The sequence below is a fragment of the Acomys russatus genome, chromosome 4 (assembly GCF_903995435.1).
Source record: "Acomys russatus chromosome 4, mAcoRus1.1, whole genome shotgun sequence".
Lineage (NCBI taxonomy): Eukaryota > Metazoa > Chordata > Mammalia > Rodentia > Muridae > Acomys > Acomys russatus.
In genome coordinates, this window is record NC_067140.1 from 7,632,632 (window position 1) to 7,655,751 (window position 23,120).

At 52.3% G+C, this 23,120-nt stretch overlaps 1 protein-coding gene across 1 annotated transcript in view; it reads right to left on the reverse strand.

The window, feature by feature from the left end:
• Window positions 1-22,778, reverse strand: part of Tgm2 (transglutaminase 2) — a 28,876-nt gene extending 6,098 nt beyond the window's left edge. Inside the window, exons 1-10 of the mRNA XM_051143702.1 lie at window positions 22,655-22,778; window positions 20,585-20,764; window positions 16,077-16,319; window positions 11,458-11,576; window positions 9,592-9,720; window positions 8,571-8,748; window positions 5,777-5,912; window positions 5,150-5,253; window positions 3,215-3,457; window positions 472-741 (exon numbers count right to left, since the gene is read on the reverse strand). Of these exons, the coding sequence (XP_050999659.1) occupies window positions 472-741; window positions 3,215-3,457; window positions 5,150-5,253; window positions 5,777-5,912; window positions 8,571-8,748; window positions 9,592-9,720; window positions 11,458-11,576; window positions 16,077-16,319; window positions 20,585-20,764; window positions 22,655-22,664 (1,612 nt within the window). The 5' untranslated portion in view covers window positions 22,665-22,778. The remainder of the gene's footprint in view (window positions 1-471; window positions 742-3,214; window positions 3,458-5,149; window positions 5,254-5,776; window positions 5,913-8,570; window positions 8,749-9,591; window positions 9,721-11,457; window positions 11,577-16,076; window positions 16,320-20,584; window positions 20,765-22,654) is intronic.
• Between the last annotated feature and the right edge of the window lie 342 nt (window positions 22,779-23,120).

Consider the following 23,120-nt stretch of genomic DNA (forward strand, 5'->3'; position numbering starts at 1 on the left):
CTCAATCTCTCTGCTTCAGCCCCCTCACACCCCAAGAACTGGGATCACAGGTGTGCTCCACTTCTCTTAACTATAAGAATTAAGCTGGGAAGACTCCTCAGTCAGCAAAGCACTTACAAGCATAAGAACCCACGTTCCATCCCTGGACCACAAGTGAAAAAAAAAAAAAAAAAAAAAAAGCCAGTTTGTAATTGCAGTACTGGGAGGTGGGGACAGGCAGACCCCTGGGACTAGCTGTCTAGGCCATCTAGAGAGTTCCAGGCCAGTGAAAGACCCTGTCACATACAAAAAGGTGGATGGTATACACACACACACATACACACACACACACACACACACACACACACACACACCACAATTCTAAGAAAGTGCTTAGAACAGGGCTTGGCCCTGGTGACCCCAGGTAAGGGTCTGGGAGGTTAGATGCACATGCAAAGACGCACTGGATGCTCCAGGCAGGCAGAGCCTTACCAGAGTAGGGATCCAGGGTCAGGTTGAGGTTCTCAGAGCCACACTCGGGTCCCAGCACCCCGTTGTAGCTGACAGTTCGGGCGCACAGCAGGAGGCGGCAATCTCGGCTCTCAGAGGTATTGTTGCCGATGTGGGCGAACACGTCAAAGTCGCTGCCCATGCTCATGCTTTCCCCGACTCGGATCCGCATGGCCACCCCCGTCTCCTCCTTCTCTGCCAGTTTGTTCAGGTGGTTGGCCTTGGTGAAGGCTTCCCTCTCTTCGGGCGACCCTAGACAACAGAGAAGAGAACTCTTGATTGTAGCTGCAACGAGAGTCAATGGGAGAGTGTTGGGACGGGGCAAGCTGGCTTTCAGGGGCCTGATGACTCAGAGCAGCCCCCTTCTCCACACCTCTATGCTAGGAGGAGGAAGGTGTATGCTGCTCTCTACCGCTGAACTCCTATACAACCCTCAAGACCCAGCCTTACATGACCTTTCTCCCAAGAAAGCTTTTCCTACCATTCCTTCTTCTGTTGTTTTCTGTTTATGTATTTACTTCTTACTCCAGAAGCACAAGAGTCAGGGTGACATTTTATTTATCTCCATGCCACACTCAGAGCTGAACCGCTGGCGTTTATGAAACAGGGACACAGTGATTTGTTTGTACGGGGACTACACTACCCGGCTGCCCTTCCCTCAGCATCCTAATGTTGAAGTCTCCAGTGGAAATTGCCATTTCTTCCTGGGTTCCATCCACCTCTGTCCCGTGTGTCTTTTATTTTTTCCTTCCAGTGTTACTCGGTACATACCTGTTTTTCATTTTTTAGAAGATGCATTTATTTTATCTGCATGAATGTGTATCTGCATATACGTATGTACACTATATGGATGTCTGGTGCCAAGGAGGCCAGAAGAGGGAGTCAGATTGGATGAAATCGGAATTACTAATGGTTGTGAGCCACTGTGTGGTTCTATGTAGGGGCAGCACGCACTCTTAGTGGCCGAGCCCTCCCTTCAGCTTCAGCCTGTTTTCCTGTCAGTTCATCAGCCATGAACTTTGTTTGTTTGGTTTGGTTTTTGGTTTTTCGAGACAGGGTTTCTCTGTGTAGCCTTGGCTGTGTGGCTCGCTTTGTAGACCAGGCTGGCCTTGAACTCACAGAGATCCGCCTGCCTCTGCCTCCTGAGTGCTGGGATTACAGGTATGTGCCGCTGCACCTGGCTAACCCCGAACTGTTTGGAGGCCAGAGCATGTCTTATTCTTTCCAGCTAGAGCATGTCCAAGCGCCCAGTCAGTCTTGCAAAGCCTTCTTTCCCTTACTGATTCGCCATTAGCGAGAGAAAGATGCTGCCTTCTGGGTGGGACTGAACCTGTTACTGGTTTCCAGGAATGTTCTTCACGTCCTCTCTGGACTGTAAGCTTCTCTAGCATAGATGTATTCTAACGATGGTCTGTGTATCGCCAAAGACGCCGCCTCTGACACTCCCCATTAATAACATAGCACACAAAATGGACATTATCAATTTTCCTCTTGGGATGCACATCTCTCTTATAGAGCAGCTATACTCTCTAGTTTTACTAAGAGTCAAATCAATTAAAAAGTGAGACTTACAAACCAGAGTGACAGGGACTGGGGCATGGCTCAGTCAGTGCCTGTTGTCCAAGTAGGAGGACCCAACTTTATATCCCTAGCACCCATGTAAAAGCCAGGTGAGGCAGTGCATGGCTGTAGCCCCGTGCTGGGGAGCCACACGTAGGCGGCGCCCCGTAGTTCACTAACCAGCCAGGCTAGCCAACTGGTGAGCTTTGGGCTCAGTGAGAGACTCTGACTCAAAGAAGAAGGTGAGGTTGGAGGGATGCTCAGAGGTTAAGAGAACTTCCTGTTCTTCCAGGAAACCTGAGTGCAGTTCCCAGCGCCCACATCAGTCAACCCACAACTGTCTGTAACTCCAGCTCCAGGGGCTCTAGCACTCTCTTCTGGACTCCTTGGGCATACACACACACACACACACACACACAGCACACACACGCACAGCACACACACACACACACACAAACATGCACACACACATGCCCACGCACATGGATAAAAAATAAAAATACATATTTTTAAAGAATGGAGATCACCTCCAGCCTCCAAATACATGCGCATGTGCACGTATGCACCCAGACACACACATACACCACATCCTATCTATTGTTCTTTCTCTCTCCAGGTCAAATTCTTTTTCTTCCTTTCTTTCTTTTTTCTTTCTTTCTTTTTTTTAAAGATAAATGACCTCACTGTGTTAGTCTTGAACTCATATGCTTCCCCTGTCTTAGCTTCCGGCTCAGACAGATTTTTTTTTCTTTTTCTTTTCTTTTCTTTTTTCTTTTTGTTTGTTTGTTTGTTGTTTTTCGAGACAGGTCTCTCCGTGTTAGCCTTGGCTGTCCTGGACACACTTTGTAGACCAGGGTGGCTTCGAACTCACAGAGATCCGCCTGCCTCTGCCTCCCGAGTGCTGAGATTAAAGGTGTGCGCCACCACACCCGGCCAGATTCTTTTTGTTCAACCATTTTTCTAAACAAATCATCCTTTACTACTATACCCCAAATGTCTGCACCTGTTCTGGAGGAGTTTCTTAAACTAGAACGTAATCCATGGGTTTCTGACATACACAGGTTGCTAAATGTAAGGCAGGCGTATGCACAAGCCTGATGGGCTGGTAAAACTAGGTGCTTATCTGCGAGGCTAAGCTGAAGGCTCTGAGGATGCAGGCACTTACCCTCTGGGTACTTGTATGTGTGGGTTATGTCTTCTCGGTCATCACGGCCCACACTCTTAGTGCTGATCTTCTGCCCCACAACCAAGGAATTGTTGATGGATTTGAGCAAAGACCCATCTTCCTGCCGGATCCAGTCCACCACATCAGCATTGACCTCAGCGAACACAAAAGGAGCATCGTACTTGACGCTCAGGTCACCCTCCTTGATGGCCCGCACTGAGACTGGGCCACAGCAGTATGTTCCTGTTTGGGGGTAAGAGGGAGGGATGTCAGAGATACACAGAGGGTGGTACCAGACCCCTGCATGATTGGACCCCATGCAGCCCAAGCTCTCAGGATCGGACAACTCTGACCAGAGGAGCCGTTCTCAGAAGGCACCTGGGATGTGGATCTGGGATACAGACTCAAGAACCGGATAATGGCATTCAATTCTGAGCTCAGCCTCTCATTAGATGTGGAACTGTGGGCGAGTCAGTCACTTCTCCAAGCTGCGTTTTAATGTGGCATTATATCTGCATCCACTCAGTGAAGGCTCATGAACCACAGAGGTAAAGTTGTCTGTATAAAGCTCTACCATCTTTGATACATCAAACAGGCATCTTAAGGACACCAGAAGGCCAGGTCCACTTCCACCAACTGGGCGTGTTGAGTGGAAATCAATGCCTTGCCACAGCTTGGCATCAGCTGATGCTGAGTGTTTACAGAGTGGATTTACAGAGATGACTCCTCCTGACACTGTCCATACCTAGTGTTGGGGGCTAGGGATGGGTGGAGATGTTCATGGGACATGGTCACAGCAAATGAAAACTGAAGTCACAGGAATGTCACTCTGGGATACGGACAAGGCTACAAAGAGGCCGCCTACTGCTGACAGTCACTACCCATTACACAGACCCTGTCCAGCTTCGAACAGAATCTAAGGGTCCAGTGACCTGTAGATGTACAAAGATGGCATCTTTAACTTACTGAGCTCTGGCAGTTTGTCCTCTGATAACACTGTGACAAAGCATAGGAGCACTTACAACTGCCACCAGCAAGAACCAGAGACCTGTCGCCCTGGATAGCAGGAGCTGTCACCTACACTGGCTCCCTACACCTACACCCATCACCAAAACTTGCTCCACAAAAAAACAAGTGTTACTACGCAATAAAGTGGGGTTTTTGTTGTTGTTGGTTGTTTTTTGTTTTGTTGTTGTTGTTTTTGAGACAGAGGGTTTCTCTGTGTAACAGTCCTGGCTATCCTGGGCTCACTTTTGTAGATCAGGCTGGCCTCCAACTCACAGTGATCCACCTGCCTTTGCCTCCTAAGTACTGGGATTAAAGGCGTCCACCACTATGCCTGGCGGGTTTTGTTTGTTTGTTTGTTTCTAGAACTTTGTATAACTTTGATGCTCTTTGAATCTCTATGACTTGGATTCTGTACATTTAAAAAATATTCTGTGTTTTTGTTGTTGTTGTTGGTTTTCGAGACAGGGTTTCTCTGTTTCGCTGTGGCTGTCCTGGACTCACTGTGTAGACCAGGCTGGCCTCGAATTCACAATGATCATCCTGCCTTTGCCTTCCAAGTGCTGGGATTAAAGACATGCGCTACCATGCCCAGCCTGAAAAAAAAATATTCTGAAAGGATGTCCATGCGCTTTTTCAGACCTTTCTTTGGTGCTGTCTGTTGGTCTGTCTGTCTGTCTGTCTCACATATACAAACAGCACATTTGGAATTGGTGGAAGCAAGGGTGAGTGAAAATGCTATTTTGGGAGAGGGTAAAGATGTTGCTTTTTCTTTGTGCTTGTTCGCACCTTCCCTAAAAAAGTACACACTACAAACACACAGATGAGAGGCTGCCACCGCATTGCTGGCCTTGGGTTAGCATCTCAGCCCCACCAAACTGCAGCTTCTCCATGCCAGCTTCTCCCACAGGGAGCGCTGTCCCTACCCACCTTCGCTCTTCTCCTGCGGTGTGGGGTCAATGGCCTGCCACCCCTCATAGCCCGGCTGTAAATCCGGCCTGGTCATCCAGGACTCCACCCAGCAGTGGAAGTTCCTAGTGGGGGACAGAGGCAGAAGCTGGGCAGTTTTTCTGTCATTCCGCATAAATCCTACTCACCGTGGCCTATAGGAGACCAGGAAAATTCTGAACCCGCCTCTCTGGTCTCCCTTGGAGCTGCCTCAGTAGAAACCTCCTTAGTGGGGACTCAATCTTGTCCTCTGACCTTCCACTATCTCTGAGCCCTTTCAGCACCTCCAGGTCACACTGACTAACCTCTCAATTCCTTGGTTCTAGCTCCTTTCCTGCCCTCAGTCCCTGCCTGGTCCGGGCCCCCTCTCCACCCTCCTGAACACACCAGCCCTAGCTTCCTGATCCAGCCCTGGCGTATGGGGTTGGTTCAGTCCGCTCTCATTCGGAAGCCCAGCCAGGATGCCCAGCTCACACCCCAGACTTCTACCCGCTCCCGGTTCCTCCTGCTCTCCCTTCCAGGCCTGTCTGTGGTTCGCCTGCCTGTTCCTGCTCGGCAGGCGAGGACCCAGTTCAATCATGGCGTCCCCTCCCAGCCTTCCCCTCTCACCAGATCATTTCGCTCTTGTTGTTCTCCAGCTCCCCAAACTCGTTGCGGAAGTACTCGATGAGCAGGTTGCTGTTCTGGTCGTGGGCCGAATAGTAGTTGGTCACCACTCTGGTGGGGATACCGAGGCAACGCAGCACTGGGGGTGGACGGGGGGGGGGGGGAGGTTAGGGGGAATGAATAAGGGTCCACATTGTTGCTGAGGCTCTGGGGCAAAGCTGCTCTGCCCAGGCCTCCGTAGGCCCACCTGTACCCCAGGGGGTACATCACTGACCAGGTGGTGAAGTTATGTGCCTGCTACTCCTGCCCAGCAATGGTGCCAACCTGGCTGGTCACTCTGTGCCCACTCTGTCCCTCTCTCATCACTCTAAAATGCAAATAAAATCTTCGGTGGCCTCCATAGCACTGGACATCAAAACCAGAACTCTGTTGTGGCCACTGATTCTTTTAAAAGGTATTTTACATTATTATTATTGTTGTTGTTAGTTTGGTTTTTGAGACAGGGTTTCACTGCGTAGCAAGAGCCCTGGCTGTCCTGGAATCACACTGGAGACCAGGCTGGACTGGAACTCACCTCCCTCTGGCCTCTGACTCTTTTTTTTTTTTTTTTTAAAGATTTCTTTATTTAGTATGTATACAATATCCTGCCTGCCAGCCAGAAGAGGACACCAGATCTCATTATAGATGGTTGTGAGCCACCATGTGGTTGCTGGGAATTGAACTCATGACCTTTGGAAGAGCAGTCGGTGCTCCTAACCTCTGAGCCATCTCTCCAGCCCCCATGGCCTCTGACTCTTGATCACCTTTTTGTACACTTCACTCCAGCACCCCTCTAGCCTGCAAACCTCAGGAGCAAAGGGCAGATGCTGAGAGAGGTCACAAAGGGTCAGGAACCGGGGAAGGCAGAGCAAGGTGCTAAGTGCTCTGTGTAGACTAAGCTCAACTCAGCAAGCACAACATAAGGACAAGGGCAAGAGTCCTGAATGGCCCTGCCTCTGCTCTGCTTTAAATTTGGGTTTTGAGACAGGGTCTTATGTAACCCTGGCCAGCTATGTAGTCAATCATGACCTTAAACTCTTGACCTTTGAACTTCCTTTCTTGGCAACCTCCCCCCACCCCCCATTTCCTATGTTCTGAGGTTGCAGGCAGGCACTGTAACAGCCATTTATGTTCAAACCCAGAGCCTTATCTATCTATACGAGGTAAGGTTATTTACATTCGAGCTGCAGGCCCAGCTCTTTGGTTTCTTTGTTTCTTGACAAGAGCCTTAAGCCCACTAAGCAAGCAGGGTGTCCCTGAGACACACTCAGCCCTTACTGTAAAAGGGATAGATTCTCAGCGTGGGAAAAAGAAAGTAAACATCTAAGAGACGGAACTAGACTAAAAGTCCACGGTGAACACCAAGCACGGGGCTCATGTTTCACTTTTCCTTTTGACTGACTTTGAATCTTTAAGGGGGCGGGATGCGGCCTTTGCTCTACATTGGCCCTTGAAAGAGCTTCCCCAGACGGCCCTGGCTTCTGGCCAGGAGACACAGTGGGGTTTGGAGCGGGGAAGGGCAGCAGTGACTTGCTACCTTTTGCCTGGTTCCTGTAGCTTCAGCTGAAGCTGGTGTGAGCCCTAGGCCTTCTTCCACATACAGTGCACCTCTGGGTCCAGACAGGAGAGGCTGGGTTGCCCATTTGCTGTCTCTAGAACAGTGTCCTGAGAGATGTCATCACTACCGGTCTAAGGACATAGGGCTTCCCCCTGAGACATACATACCTGGTCCAGGGCCAGACTGTGCCCAGAACCAGCTGTATGACCTTGGGCAAGTCACCCTCCCCCCCCCACAGCCCCCCTCCCTGCTTGAGCTTCCATTTCCCATTGGGGAAGAGGAGCTAACAATAGTAACTTGGTAGGACGTGGTGATTCAGAGAGAGGCATGGGTGGGGCAGTCTCATCTATCTGCCTAGTGCCCAGAGCAGCACTGGGAGGTACTGTGGGGCAGCCAGCATGTCACGTGCTCTCCAAGGCAAACATCAGTGTGATGGATGCTGCTGAGAAAACACCTAGGGAGCCACCAAGATGCCCTGGAACCCTTGATGCCCTGGCACCGTGGCCTAGCCCATTCTTGGCCTGAGTCTGTGCTCAGTGGCACTGTCCCAGGCCTTAGGGCTCCCTGTGATCAGTTTATCACTGTTGTCTCTGTTTCTCAGATGGAGAAACTGAGGCTTGGAGACACAGATTCTATGGCCTAAGTCTACCTAGAGACTGAAAACAGTTAAGCCAAGCATTGCTCCCTGCATCTCTGAGCCATGGAGTTGATTGAAGTCCCCTTGTCTCTTTACATACTAGCCTGGAAGGTGGCCGCAGGCAAAGACAAAGGTACCTAGGTCAGAGGCTGGGATACAGAATCCCTTCAGGAGGTCCAGTGGAGAGAGGTGTCTTAGGCCCTAGAGAAAAGGGTCAGGGTATGGGCTCTGTGGGAAGAAGAGAGGCAGGAAATGGGCTAACAAGTTGCTATGTTCTCCAGGTCACACGGTATCTTTTGTTTTGTTTTGTTTTAGTTTTTTGAGACAGGGTTTCTCTGTGTAGCCCTTGGCTGTCTTGGACTCCCTTTGTAGACCAGGCTGGCCTCAAACTCACAGCCGTCCACCTGCCTCTGCCTCCTGAGTGCTGGGATTAAAGGCGTGTGCTACCACTGCCCGGCTGGTCACACAGTATCTTAACGGCAGAAACGGTACTGAAATCAGGTCTGCCTGTGGCCCCCACAGGCCTCCTGAGACTAGTCCCGGGCTGCCCAGCTACGACTCACCTGTGCAGGCCACGGCCGCAAACACCCAGCACTGCCCGTACTTCACGTGCTGGCAGCCGTGTTCCTTCCAGCGCCGCAGGATGTCCACGCTGCCGATCCAGGCCATGGGACTGACACCATCTGCGTAGTTGTTGTCCCAGCGACCCAGAAGCACTCCCTGGTCATCATTGCAGTTGACCTGGAGTCAATAGAGCATCATGGCAAACAAAGCCTGGGCCGAGATGAGGCGTGGGTCAGCAGGAATACGAGCACGGCAAGGGGTCAAAGTCAGGCCATCCCAGGACGACGGGACTGCAGCAGAGGCAGTGTGCCACAGTGCAACAGATGAGGTGTCAGGGGTAACTGGGGGGAGGGTGCAGTCAAGGGCTCAGGGGACAGAATCCTAGCAGAGCCATGGCCAAGAATCCAATTCAGGGGCCGAACCTGCCCTGTGAATCCAGGGTCACCCCCCAAATGGCACAGTGTGATTTGAAGTTCACAAGCACCCACACTGGCCCCCACATATCTCTGAAATTCCCACTGCTTCCAGAATAGAATTCTGGTCTATAACCCACAAGGCCCTGCGGCTCTGGCCCTGTCCACCTGCTATTTCTGAACCCACCCATCCCTCTTACTTACTCTACCCCAGCTTCTCCCCAGGGTCTGGGCACAGGCTAGGCTGCCTATTCCTCTTAGTCAGCTGTGGGACCACACTTGAGGGAGGACCCTCAAGCCGCTCCCTGTGGTGGGACCCTGTGCTCAGACACTCACACACCCTGTCTCTTCAGCACAAGCCTCTTGACTTATGGCTATGCACTCAATTCCTCAAGTTTCTTACCACTAGTGTCTGTCCCCTTTCACCCACCCACTCGAATAGAGTTTTATGGGATTTGGGATCACACATGGTTTAGACCAAACTCTACCCTAGCCCCAAGGACATTAGAGGTCGTTGATCAATATTTGCTGGGTGAATGGCTGAATGAATTGTATTGGGAACCTCATCATCCCAGAACCCCCCCCACCCCCTGCCTGACACACTCACCATGCCGCTCACCACGCGGCCCACGTAGATGGGACTGTTGCGGCGTGAGCAGTCCCGGCCACAGTCCTTCAGGAACTTGGGGTTCACGTCCAAGAGCATCAGGCAGGTATCCAAGATCCCATCCTCAAACTGTGTCCAAGCAAACAACAGACCAGGGAGCTGGGAGTGCCAGTCTCTCCAGGAAGCTGTCCTGCACCCCTACACCTGCAGGAGCCCCACTCCATCTGGCTAGCAAATGGGAGTCTAGCTGATTCTGGACACCTCCAGGATGCCAGCTGCTGAAGGCCTGGGAGGGAACAATGTGACATCTGGGGGCCCGTGAGTATGAAGAGGGGGAGGGGCACGCGCGTCTGGAACCTAATGATTCTCTGGCCTGCTTCTCTGCTCCATCTTGTGGTGCTGTTCTGGCCCAAGCCTTGTCTCAGCTTGTCCTTTCAGGCTACCAAACAGCCCTCTAAGACTTGCTGTGGCTCTCTAGTGCCATCAACCCGATGCTCAGAGATACTGTCAACCAGGGTTTCCCTCATCTCACCTCTTAGGGTTCCTTTACCCACAAATCCCTTCTCAGGCAGGATGTACACTTTCCCCACCTCTGAGTTTGTCCCACAGAGTCTGCCCTCCTGTAAGGCAAACTTGTACTTGTTCTTCAAAGCCCAGCTCGAATGCTTCTAGAAGGCCTCCCCAACCACTATGGACAATGAGACCTCCTTTCCCTTAAGTCTTGGTAAAGTAGAACCCTGAAGGTCCCAAGGCGAAGATGTGACCCGGTTTCTCTGAAGAGAATGCAAAGCCGTGGGAGCCGAGGTTGGCGAGGTTGGCGAGGTTGGCGAGGTTGGCTTGTAGTGGGGTTTGTGCATCACAGGGGCATGGTTCACTCACTGCCACAGCCAGGCCGCCCGCGCCCGGTTGGGATCGTTGCTGCTATGATCTCTCATGAGGAGGCTGTGGTCAGCATGGCTCTAAAGCATACAGAAGCACTTCCCTACACTCAAGGAAGGTTTTCTGGGTCTGAACATCAGACTCTGACCTAAAGGCTGCAGGGAGACAGCTCAAGATGAGCTCCACCCCAGGAGACTGCCTCCCCCAACACCCCAAATACCGGGTGCTGTGGTTCTGCTTTGTATATTTTCTCTACAGAGTCAAGAGGTTTTCTGGGAGGCAGGGTAATGGAGAAAATGAGACCTGAGGTTTGCAGAACCAGCCCTGCCTGGGAACCGGAAACGACAGGACAGATAGTTGCCAGCTGTCTGTGACCAGCCCAGCCCAGCCCCCATAGCCTTGCACTGACTGGTCTCGATTTGTGAGGAGCCCTGACCTGATGACGGTTATTAATTTCAGCCATTTATGTGTTAGGCTTGTTTGTTACTGAGCAGTGGCTGATTCAAACAGCTGTTCACAGGACAGCAACATCGGCACCCCTGGCAATGCTTTGAGAAGGCACACTCCACCCCTACCCAGAACTGCCTATCAAAAGCTAGGGGCGTGGCTTGGCCTCCTGGGCTTTCAGGTATCTCCTGGAGGCTCTCATTAGGAACTATGGTCCTCACCCATTTCCTGACACCTGCTGAGCTCCCACTGAACTGTCTTTTGGGGGATCTTCACTGCCCCCTCCTTTGAGAACCCCAGCAGGCTTCATTACCTCACAGACCCTCCTCATCCTTTTCCCACCCTTGTCCCAGGGGTTCTGCCTCTGCTGTGTGACCTTAGGCAAGCCTTAGACCTCTCTGGGCCTGCAGCTCTCTGAGGCACCCTGCATTCCTAACAGGATGGAATGGGTTACTCTGCAACCCACTCGCATCTTGAAACCCCAGGCTCCCTAGACACAGGCTGGCCTGCGGTCCCCGTGAGGGCCAGGCACTGTCCTACCTGCCCAAAGTTCCAGGGCACACTCTTGATGAACTTGGCGGAGCCCTGGTAGATGAAGCCCTGCTGGGTTAGGACGTATTCCCGCCGCTCCACCTCAGACTCCAGGTAAACAGCATCCGCTGTGGACAGAAGGAAGGGGCCTCGGCTTGAGCTGGCAAGCCAGGGGTCCTGCAACGCGGCAGCTGAGAGCTGAGTCCCTGGTGCCAAGGACCTCTCAATTAGAGAGGCCAATCATCAGGACACGTCACTTAGAGACAAGGCTGTCATAGATCCACCTTCCCAATGTGCCCAGAGCTGTGCTGAAAGCAGAATATGCATGAAGCCATGTACCCCCATGATTAAACACAGGGAAACTGAGGCAGTTGAGAAAGCTGACATCCAAATAAGCAATGGGGAGAGCTGGGCTAGGAAGTCCTTGGTCCTTGGTCCCAATGATCATTTTTTTAAACTTAATTTAATTTTTTTTTTTCAAAACAAGGTTCTCTGTGTAGCCCTGGCTGTTCTGGAATTCATTTTGTAGATCAGACTGGCCTTGAACTTGCAGAAATCCACCTGCCTCTGACTCCTGAGTACAGGGATTAAAAGGGTGTGTCACCAACACCCAGCTCTAATGCTTATTTTCTTTTTGCTTTCTTTTTTGTTTGTTTTTATTTTTTGTTTGGTTTGGTTTGGTTTTTGTTTTTTGAGACAGGGTTTCTCTGTAGTCTTGGCTGTCCTAGACCGGCCTGATGCTTATTTTCAATGTGACCTAGACATTTGAGCCCACCTCAGCACCTCTTGGGTTTGCCTGAAAGGTGTGGCAGATGCAAGGTGCTGGGAACGGAAGCCTAAGCCAGCCTAGGAAGGTGCCAGACGTCCTGGGGAGAAGGCACCAGAGCCAGAAAGACACCAAGGAAGGCTCTCCGTCGTCCTAGGGAGGTGGAGTCTGGCCAGCTTTGGGGTCAGGGAGGCTCCTTGAATCATGGCTGAGGAGACTGGAGGATGGCACCATGAGATGAGGACACATGTGCCGGACCTTTGTCCCAGAGATGATGTGGGTTATGGGCTTCCCTGTGACTAATGGGGAGGAAAGAGGGCCGAAGAGGCTGAGGCTTGATGGTCAGGCTGCCTTTATGATGTCTGCTTCAAAGACAGGGAAACTGAGGCTGGGAGGGGAAAGCCAGAGCCTCCTCATGATGACTCTAGAGAGTCCGTAAGGGCCTGGCAGCGGGTCTAGTCTCTAAGAATCCTTCCCTCCACCAGAGAGAAAAATTCAACCATGGTTTACGTCTTAACATCACACAAGGAAATGTTCACTTAAAAAAAAAAAACCAACTTTTTAAGCTGGGTGTGGTGGCGCACACCTTTAATCCCAGCACTCGGGAGGCAGAGGCAGGCGAATCACTGTGAGCTGGAGGTCAGTTTGGTCTATTAAGTGAGTCCAGGACAGCCAAGGCTACACAGAGAAACCCTGTCTTGAAAAACCAAAAACCAACCAACCAACCAACAAACAAACAAAAAAACCAACCAACCAACCAACCAACCAACCAACCAACCAACCAAACAAACAAACAAACCAGAAAACCAGAAAAACCAAAACCAAAAACTTTTTTAAAAGGCCGAGTCTAATGGATTCCAGGCTGACTTCAACCGCTGTATGCAGCTAAAGGTGGCCTTGTATTTCTGATCCTCCTGCCTCTACCTCTTGAATGCTGGGATTACAAGTGTATGCTACCTTGCCTTGTTTTTGCGGTGCTAAGGATCAACCCAGGACTTGGAGTGTGCCAGGTTAGTACCCCACCAATTTAGGCATGTCCAAAGCTCTTTTTTTTTTTTCTTTTTCTTTTTCTTTAAAAGAAACTAAAATATTTTCAGGACGTCTAAAAGAATGGCAAACGCTAGTCCCTGCTGGACCTGCTGGAGAAAGAATCCTAGGGGGATGCTACAAGGCAAGGCTATCCTAGACCTCCAGAGATCTGTGCAGTGCCCAGCATCTCTGCATTGCAGGGAGGAAGGTGAGTGTGTGTGAGCGCCCTAGGCATAACGCTTTCTGGCTCCAGAGTTGGGGTAGGAACAGGGACTGGGGTGGGGACGTTAGCTTTACAATACTGAGCTCTGTGAACACTGAAGAAAAGCAAGTGAAAGAGAGAGCATAGCTCAGAGTTGCCACATGGAGTGTGCTTAGCACATGAGGTGTTAGGACCATGGCTCTGACTTCTGAGGAAGTGGAGAGCACTGGGGACATGGAGCCATACTTGCTGGTCCTATGTGGTGGCCTTGGATCCAGGGAAAGGACTCCCATTTCCAGGCAGACCCAACCCTTTCCCATCTATCCTGGAGATTTCTTCCCCTTCAGAGCCCAACTTCCTGCCTCCCCCAGGCTCTGCCATGTGGGTCACCTTAGTCATTCGTTGTTCTGCTTGGCTGGGACCCACTCCAACCCTCAGGGCAGGGGAAGGCTGAGCCAGAGGAAAGGGGACATCCCCGGGAGCTGCCCTCTCCCTGCCCTGAACTCTAAAACCCTGTGGGTTGGCAAGGATTCTTGCTTCACCCAAACAAACCGTAGTTTGTCTCAGCAGAGGCACCTCTGTTCTAAACAATCCCTGCATCCTGTGCCCTGGAAGACACTCCACAGGTCACTGGGGGATGACCTCAGGCCAGTTAACAGGGCACTGGGCAGATGCAGTCCACGTGCGCCAAGTACAATGCATTTGGACTATTGGAAAGACTGGGCAGCTGCGTTCAGAGCGCTGTGCACAGATCTGAAGAAGACTGAGGGGAAAAGCAGATTTTAGCCGACTGAAATATGTATGGTCCTTCTGTGGTTTGGTTTGGTTTTGGTGCTGGCGATGGAACCCAGATTTTCAAGCATGCTCCACAAGAATTCAGCCACTGAGCTCCATCCCCAGCTTTCTCTTGACTTTTTATTTTGAGACAGAGTCACCCAGTTGCCCTGTCTAGCCTTGCACTCATAATCCTCCTGCCTCAGCCTTCAGGTATTAGGATTATAGGCCTGTGAAACTAGGCCTGGCCTTTCACGTTTGATGGAGGCCACCTTGGAAATAGCAATTTCCAAGTGCAATGTACCAGTTTCTCCGGTGGCATATGGATAGAGCTAAGAGTAACCCAAGAGAGCAGACAACAGAGGTCCTGAAGTATCCATGTTCTGATAAAAAGGAGTGTGTGTGTGTGTGTGTGTGTGTGTGTGTGTGTGTGTTGCTGGCATGTATGTAAGTGCACCACCAAGGAAGTCAGAAGAGGGCATCAGATCTCATTGAAATGGAGTTACAGATGGTTGTTATCTGCTGCATGGGCGAAGGGAATCAAACTCTGGCCCTTTGGACTAGTAGTCAGTGCATTTAACCACTGAGCCATCTCTCCAACCCCACAAAACAGGATAGGAGGTATTTTAAACTGGGTGTGTGGATGCTGTGTGGAGGATCAGAAGTTCCAGGTCATGCTCAGCTACACAGTGAGCTGGAGGTCAACCTGAGTTCCAAGAGACCCTGACTCAAAAATAAATAAATAAAGTAAAATAAAATAAAATAGGGTGTTCTGGCATTTGTTAGAATTAGAAATAAAAGCCAAAGTAGGCACAGCAGAAGAAAATTTAAAGCCTTCTTATCAAGTCTGCCATAAAATGCCCCAAAATGAACAAGAAAAGAAAACAAGCAATGATCCAGAGGAAAGGTTGCCTAACCGGCAGAGAGGTCAGACTCTGGCCTAGCCTGGAAGGCCACTGAAGTCCCAGGGTGGATGGCCTGGGGGTCCCCTCCTGCCTCACCATGTCAGAGCAAAAAGGAAACAAGACAGTCAGACCGAATGGGGAAACTGAGTCTGGGAGGTACTTCCTAGAGGTCTGGGCTTTTCACAGCCCCCCCCCCCCTTTCCTTTGCCACCATCCCCTAGCTGAGTGTCCAAGAGCCTCTTAACCGCTCTGAGTCTCTATTTCCTGTCTCAGCAGCAAGAATACTGCCGTCTCCCGGGGCAGCTGTAGAAGGAGGCAGTTATGAGTCAGCCCCTGGGCAGCCACTGTGCCCCGCTCACTTTTCCAGCCTTCAGCCCACCTGGATGAGTTTAAACCAGGGCCTCATGAGCAGAATGCCATGAGCACAGTGTCTGGCCCTGGCTGTAAGCTGGGTATCTCCCCATTAATATGGACTTCCGAACCACAACACTACCCTGTGCCCCGAGGTTCTTGCATTACCCCAAGGTAATGGTTTGGGCTAGTTACCTTGAGGTTAGGGTGACTTCAGAAGAGTTCAGCCCTCTCTCTCTCTCTCACCACATGATGCTTTTTGCCATGCTGGGCCACAGTAAGAAGGCCCTCACTGCATGCGACCACTCTGATTGCCACCCATGTTTATAAACAGTCTACGGGAGTCTATGATAGCAGCCAAATGGATCCAGACACCTGGCTCGGCTCCTAATGCTGCAGGAACTCACAGGCCCCGGACCTGGAGTGCCCCCTTTGCCATCAGATGAGCTACCTGGCTTCCTTGTCTGTAAACTGGGATGCCCAAAGAATCCTTATTTTGAGGCTGGAGCAGAAGTTGGTCCACAGCCCCACCCAATCCTCTTCGACACTTCCTCTATTGGTCCCTGCCACTCCCAGCCCCTATACGTAGATAATAGCTCACCTGGGCACCAGGCATTGAAAAGAAGGATGAAATGGCCCAGCACGAAGCTGGAGCCTTGGTAGCCAGTCGAGGCCTCCAGGCTGAGGCGGTACTGGCCGACAGGAGCATTGGCTGGGGTGCAGAACTGCAGCGAGAGGACATTGTCTTCTTGGTCCAGCACTGAGGCTGACCAGGATCCCTCCTCCACATCGTCAGACAGCGAGAAGCGGGCCTTCGTCCCTGCCTCTTCACTGGGAGCTGGGCCTGCAGAGGGGAGATGGCGTAGCTGTGAATGAAGGACCGGCAGGACACTGTCCAGGTTCCCAAGACTGGGGTCAAGGCTTGGTTCCACCTCCAGCTACAGGAGGACCTCTGCCAAGGAGCTCCATCTCCCTCAGCCTGTTTCCTCACTGTGAAGTAGGCATGGCAAGCTCACTTGAAAAGCCATAAGCTCAAAATGGTGAGTCTACAATCAGATCTGAGCTGATGTCACCTTGGACAGGCTCAGCTTGCCTGTATATGACACTAGCAGGAATGAAGGCAGGCATTGCTCAGGACCCTCAGCTCTGTCTGACTTCCTCTCCTGCATATCACTGTTGCCCAGAAAGCTGCACACTCTAGGAAGGACCTGGATGGACATCTGAGATTCTGGCTATAGGCTGGTGGTGGGCATTGGCCTACTGCGGACCCTCTGGCTATGGGTTCTAATCCCACGGGCCCAATATGAAGGTCATCCTTTCCCTACAGCCTTTTACACCTTACAGAAGTCTATGAGTCTATGATGAGGCCTGGAGAGGAAGGCTCTTAGGAGATCCTGGGGCTCTGGGGTCTTGAGGCTCAGGTGCCTCTACACTGCTCCATTTTGGAAAACGCTGCTTCCTGGTGGGTGAGAAAGGTCCTGTGTCATGTTCTTCACAGACCTCTTCCAGGTAAGGGGTGGCCTGGCCCACGCAGGCAGGCCTGAGTCACAGGAGGGCAGGGCTGGTCACTTTGGCCTTGGGTAGAGGAGGGGAGAAACAGAGGATTATTCTGGCTAGCTGGGAGAAGCCTGGCAGTTTATTTTTATTTCTCCATCCGCTCCCTGTGGCTCTGCCATCCGCTGCTAACAATATTGGGCCTACTTACCGAGGGGCTCCCTCCCAGCCTCCACCCCTCCTCCCTGTCTGTACCCAGGCCCAAATATAACTGTGAGCTAATAGGCATGGCACAGGCCTCAAGAGCCTGTCTGGGTGCCAGGGGCTGAGTTGGAGGCATTCAAGCCCTCCCTGACTTCCAGAGCTGCCATTTGGAAAGGAGCCAGCCAGCCCTGGAACTCAAGAGAGGCACTCTGGGTTTAGTCTCCGCCTCTACCCGAAACCCAGCACTGTGCAATCTAATCCAAGACCCCAGGCCCCAGAGTATGCACAGAATCTCCATCAAAGAAACAGGTTTGGAAGCCAGGCATAGTGGCGCACGCCTTTAATCCCAGCACTCGGGAGGCAGAGGCAGGCAGATCACTGTGAGTTCGAGGGCAGCCTGGTTTACAAAGCAAATCCAGGACAGCCAAGGCTACACAGAGAGACCCTGTCTCGAAAAACAAACAAACAAACAAACCAAAACAAAAAAAAAAAAAAAAGAAAGAAAAAAAGAAAAAGAAAAATAAAGAAAGAAACAGGCTTGGGCCACATGCCCCAGAAGGTCTGGTCCCAAGTTTATAGCTGGTTTGTAACCTTGTAACAAGGAACTTTGTTTCTCTAAGCCAGAGTTACACTCTCTGTGAAATGGGGCCTTTCTCTATGTGTGGAATGAAGTCATTTCTTCTAAGGCTGCCAAGAAGCTTTAGGAAGGCAGGCCTGGCACGCAGTAAGTGCTCAATAATTAGTTACCACGGCCTGTTATTCTCACCACTGACTCCCGGCACAGCAAGGGGGTGCAGGTTCAGTGAGGGCCCACGGAAAGCATTTAGCACAGGGACCGTCCTCAGGTGTGCTCCCCCTCCAAAGGAAACGTGACATCTGAGTTCCCAGGCCAGATAGCAGGCTTTGAGGGCCAAGACACAAGACAGACACTTTTAGCACAATAAAATAACTTCACAGATCCATGGAAACTGAGGTGAAGGGAGTAAGGCTGGTGAGGGGTGGGTGGGGCACGTCAGTCAGACTGCAACCCCAGCATAGCCCTGACCATTGTCCTTCCCTTCCCAGAAATGTCCCTGTTTGGATGATCAACTATCTGGTCACTCTGGAAACCTGCCTGGGCCAGGTTCCTCTACCACTGTCTCTGTTGACATACTATGCCCTAGGACAGGTCAGGAAACACACATCCCGTCTCTCTATCAGGGAACAGTCACACATGTACTCGTGTATGCGCACATGGGCGTACACACACACACACACACACACACACAGACACACACACACACACACACACACACACCCCTTTCTTCCGAGAGGGTTCTCTGGGGGATAGGTGAGTACATATTGCGCCTATCACTGCGTATATAGCTGGCTTGGCAGAGTTCCTGGCTGTGGGTCTACAAGCTAGTCTTGGTGAAACCAAGGATGCCATGATGGCCACTTTAGACCCACGTAACTCTAGAAGCCCAAGGGGTCTTGGCACTGCCCAGACCATGGTGACAGGATTGGGCTGGGGTAAGTGAGGCTTTCAGGGTAACACCCTCAATTAGCCTCACAACGGCTTCCTTCACCCCCTTGGGCTGGCTTCATCCCATGCCTCTCCACCCTCCAAAAGGGGAGAGGAGCATCATCCTTTAACAAGGGCTGTTTGTCCACTGTGGCCTGAGCCTGCTGCAGAGCCCACCAGATCCTGGATAGCCTAGGGAAAAATAAACAGCTGGGGTGGGGCCACAAACCCTTTCACTCAGTGGCTTGACTAACTCTCTCCATTCTCTGGGCCTCAGTTTCCCTGAAGTGGTAGGACAGGCTGAGCATCAGCTAGAGAGTTCTAATGGAGGGAGAGGTCCCCAGCCAGGCTTGGGCTGGGCACTGACTCAAGCCTGGCCTGGTGGGAGCCTGGTTTCCTGGTATTGTCCCTCAGGTTTGCTTGGCACCCGGGAGGGTCTTGGATAGCGGACAGGGAAACCCTGACTGCCTACAAATGGAAGTGACCCATGGGGACTGGTGAGCAGAGATTAGCTGTAGAGTTCAGGAGGTCATTGTCCCTCCCAGCACTGAACTTGGGGTGCTAGGTACCCCTGCTATAACTGCCCAGACTGCGTAGACGAAGGAAAAGGGTGTGTCAGGGAGGAGAGAGAACGTGGACGCTCAGTTTGCTCAGGCTGACAGCTGTCACAGAGCACACATCACAGGCATACACTGAGGCCAGGCAGGCACTCAGATGGACATGGGGGGTTAAGTGACAGAGAGCCTCAAGTGTCAGGGACTGAAGGCTGCAATGCCTCTAAGCACTGTGTGACCCACTGAGTGCCTTAACCATCTGAGGCTTACCTCAGGCTTCCTGTCTGCAAAATGGGAGGCCCTTATGATGCGTCTACACTAGGGACACCAGGGTGGGCGTGTGGACCACTCCACTTTATGAGGTCAGTTTTCCAAGCATAGTCCCAGCCCTGCACAACCGAATACTACCTTCTCCTCCACTGAAGCTGGAAGGTCAGCCGCTGGCTAGGACCCATTGGTTGATAGTAAGGGACCTACAGGTGCTGATGTGGGGGCGTTCCTAGGTAATGGCTGCATCTGTGGATGAGGAGGGAGGAGGGATGGAAGGGATATCCTGGCAGCCTGCAGGCCCCAAGATAAGCTTATCAAGAGCCCTCGGATAGAAGGGGCCTCAGCAGCCTACCACGCTTTCTATCCACAAAGACCAAAGAAAGCTGGCCTTTCACACCCTTGGGCCGGAATCCTAGCCAGGTGGCCCCTCGCTGACCCTGAGGGAGTGGTTCCTATCAGAAATCAGACAACTGATTTGACACTCAAGGCCACTTTCCTAGAATGGTCAGCCAGAGAGATTGGGAACAGGGTGGACAGGGTCCAGCATTCCCTCTGCCCATCCGTGGAGTCCCAGGGGTGATACAAACAAACAAACGACCACCAATCTCCACAGGACACTGCAGGGCCTTCTTACTGACTGGCTCAGTGTGAATTGCTGATGAAACGCGCAGGCTCAGAGAAGCTAAGCAAGTTACTCAGTGTCACATAGCAGGTCAGCAGTCCACCCTACCTCTGGTCAACTGGACTCTTTCCCCACCTCCCAGAGCTGGTTTAAGCCAGATCCCAGAGGCCTGGTGGTTTCTAGGTGAGAAGAGACTGGGGAAGTTATTTGGTAGGAGAAAGATTATGGAGGATCTTGATGAACCTCCAAGGCAGAAAGCTGTGGAAAGCAGCAAACCAGTACATAGTCTTGTGGGGCCTGAGGTGGCCCCTCCCTTCCTCTCCCGTTCTGGGTGGGCCTCAGTTTCTCGTCTGAAATGGGGCTAATGGCAGGTGAGATCCCTACTGTTGGGGGAGGCTGTGCAAAGAGATGGGGATATCCATCCATCTTGTGTCCGTCAGGAGCAGGACACGGGTACCTACCAGTCACAGCACCGAATGTAAGTCTGTCCACACTGGCCTCGTAGCCACGGCCCTCGAAGTGTAGCGTCACCCGGAAGCGCTGGCCACGCCGCAGCACCAGTTTCTCGTGGCACAGGTCGGCTGTGTGGTGGTCACGGCCATTGGCCTGTATCTCCAAATCACACCTCTCCAGGATCAGCTCTACAGAGGCAGAGAGGGGACAGGTGTGAGCTACTGTGGCATCTCTCAGCAGGCTGTGGACAGGGACAGGCATGAACCACTATGGCATCTCTTAGTGGGCTGTGGTCTCTGGTGTACAATCCTACTTGCTGCATGTTGGGGGTTCTGCACCCCCTGTGACCTTCTCTAGACCCTGGTGGCATGCTCCCGCCTCTATATGGCACAGCCCTGACCCTTTCAACCCACAGCCTCCCAAAGTCACAGGGGTCTGGCAAGGCTAAATATCTCCATGCCTCTGCCATGCCCTAGTCATATGATCTCCAGCAATTCAAATTTCCGGGGCCTCAGTTTCCAGGACCCACCTCGTAGGGCCCTGATAAGCATTACATAAACTGGTGTGCGTGTGAAGATGGGGGAGTCTGAGCAGGCTCACAGGACCAGTGTCCTTCAGGTCAGGAGTGAACATAGCATTCTCAGAGTTGTCCGGCCAGTGAAGGACCGCGTGATGCAACTGGGGGCCAGGCAGGGCTGGACCGGGGATTGGCCCAAAGCCATGCAGCTTAGGTGCCGGGCCTCCTGTTGTGCAAGAATTCCAAATGGAGGGAAAATGTCCTGGAAGTGCAGAGGGCTTCTCCCAGAACCACCTCAAAGAAAATGCCTGTGCTCCTGGTCCCACAATAGGTGAGGTGTCCCTTTAGTTTGGAGCCACAGCCGCACCACAGCAAAGAAGTTAATGCCACTGCCATTGAGGCAGGGCAGACCCACAAAGTCCTCAACCTTGGAAGGCTCTAGCAGGAAAGAGGCCATTTCTCTAGAGACCCCTGGCCGTGTGGAGACAGGGAGCCCACCCCCACAGGCTGAAGGGTGCAGCAGGAAGGGTTCAGAACCACAGAACTCATGGCCTTCTAGGCCAGTGGGGCGCTGATGGAGGGAACCCCAAGGCAGAAGGCCTGGGCCATCTCCCAGGTCCCCCAGCTTCTGGAAATAGGGATGGGAAACTGCCTTGGAGACGAGCAATCCCTGAGGTGACATATCACAGCCTGTTGAGGTTTCAGAAAAGGGAATGACCACAACCACACCGCACGGCCAGTCCTCTGGAATTTCCCTGTCTGTTTGCTTCAGATCCCTCTTCCTTCCCCTTGACCCAGGTCCCTTTCTTGAGGTCACAGTGCAAGCAGATGCCATCCCTGAGTGGACTTGACTCACAGGCAGCTGGGATTCTGGTCCGACAGTGTTAGGAACATCCTCCATTGTACAAATCCTGACCTATGTGTTCCCCGTGTGCTTCCCATGTACGTGTGTGCATGTGTGAGCACATGCCACATGTAGGAGGCAGGCAAGAAATAAACAGGGCCCTGGACTCCTTCCACTCTCCTCAGCCCTCGCTGCTGTCCCGAGGCTGGCAAGGCTGTCCCTAATGTACAACAGGGGACTCTGAGCTTCAACAAGTGGTCACGGTCTGAGCTTGGAGAATATGAAGGCTCAAGGGAACCCCGGAGAACAGGCAGGCCTGGCTTCAGCAGCGCTCTACCAGTTGCTGGAATGTCCCTTCGACTTGAGGCCAGGAATCAGCCGGGGAAAGCTGAACTCCTTTCCAGGCACAGAGGAAAGCCAACGGCCCCATGCCCGCCAGCATCCCTGAGTGGCTTCTCTGCCCCTGGCACACAGCAGAGATCCCACTCTAAGCAGTTGGGGAGAGGTGACTTAGCCTTCCCAGTGCACCTTCTGGAAGCATTTTCACCTCTTCCAGGGGGCAAGGCTAACGGCTGTGCCCTGGGGTGGGGGAAACTGAGGCCGACAATTTAGGGCCAGCAAGGTCCCTCGCATTGGCCCACCTGTTGCTCTCCTCTGGGGACTTGGAGACAGCCTGGACTGCTCCGGACCCTACCTCCCCGCGGCCCAGGCACTCACCCTCGGCCATGACCAGGCTAGTGGCGACAGCTCAGACGCGTTGGGACACTCGGGCGTAGTCCACCGGTGCGGTGCTGCCGGCTAGCCGCGCGGCGCGAACTTATAGCCCAGGGCGGCCGGGCGGCCGGGCGGGCTCGGGCCGGCCGGGGCGGGGCGGGGCGGACACCTTCGCCTGTCAGGCGGGGGACCAAGGGTGCAGGGAGCGCCCCCTGCCGGATACAGGACGACCTCGGAACAGACACCTGGATCGCGATGTACAGCCAGATCAGACCAGGGCCACTGATACATGAGACATATAGATGATTCACAGGCCAGACCATTCCATACACACATGCATATATATGCACACAGAGCAGACACACACATAACCAAGCAGACATACAGAGGTCCACACATTAGTCCCACAGAATCCATTAACAATTTTGAACACACAGTGATTAAATCACATCTGACATTAAATCACATC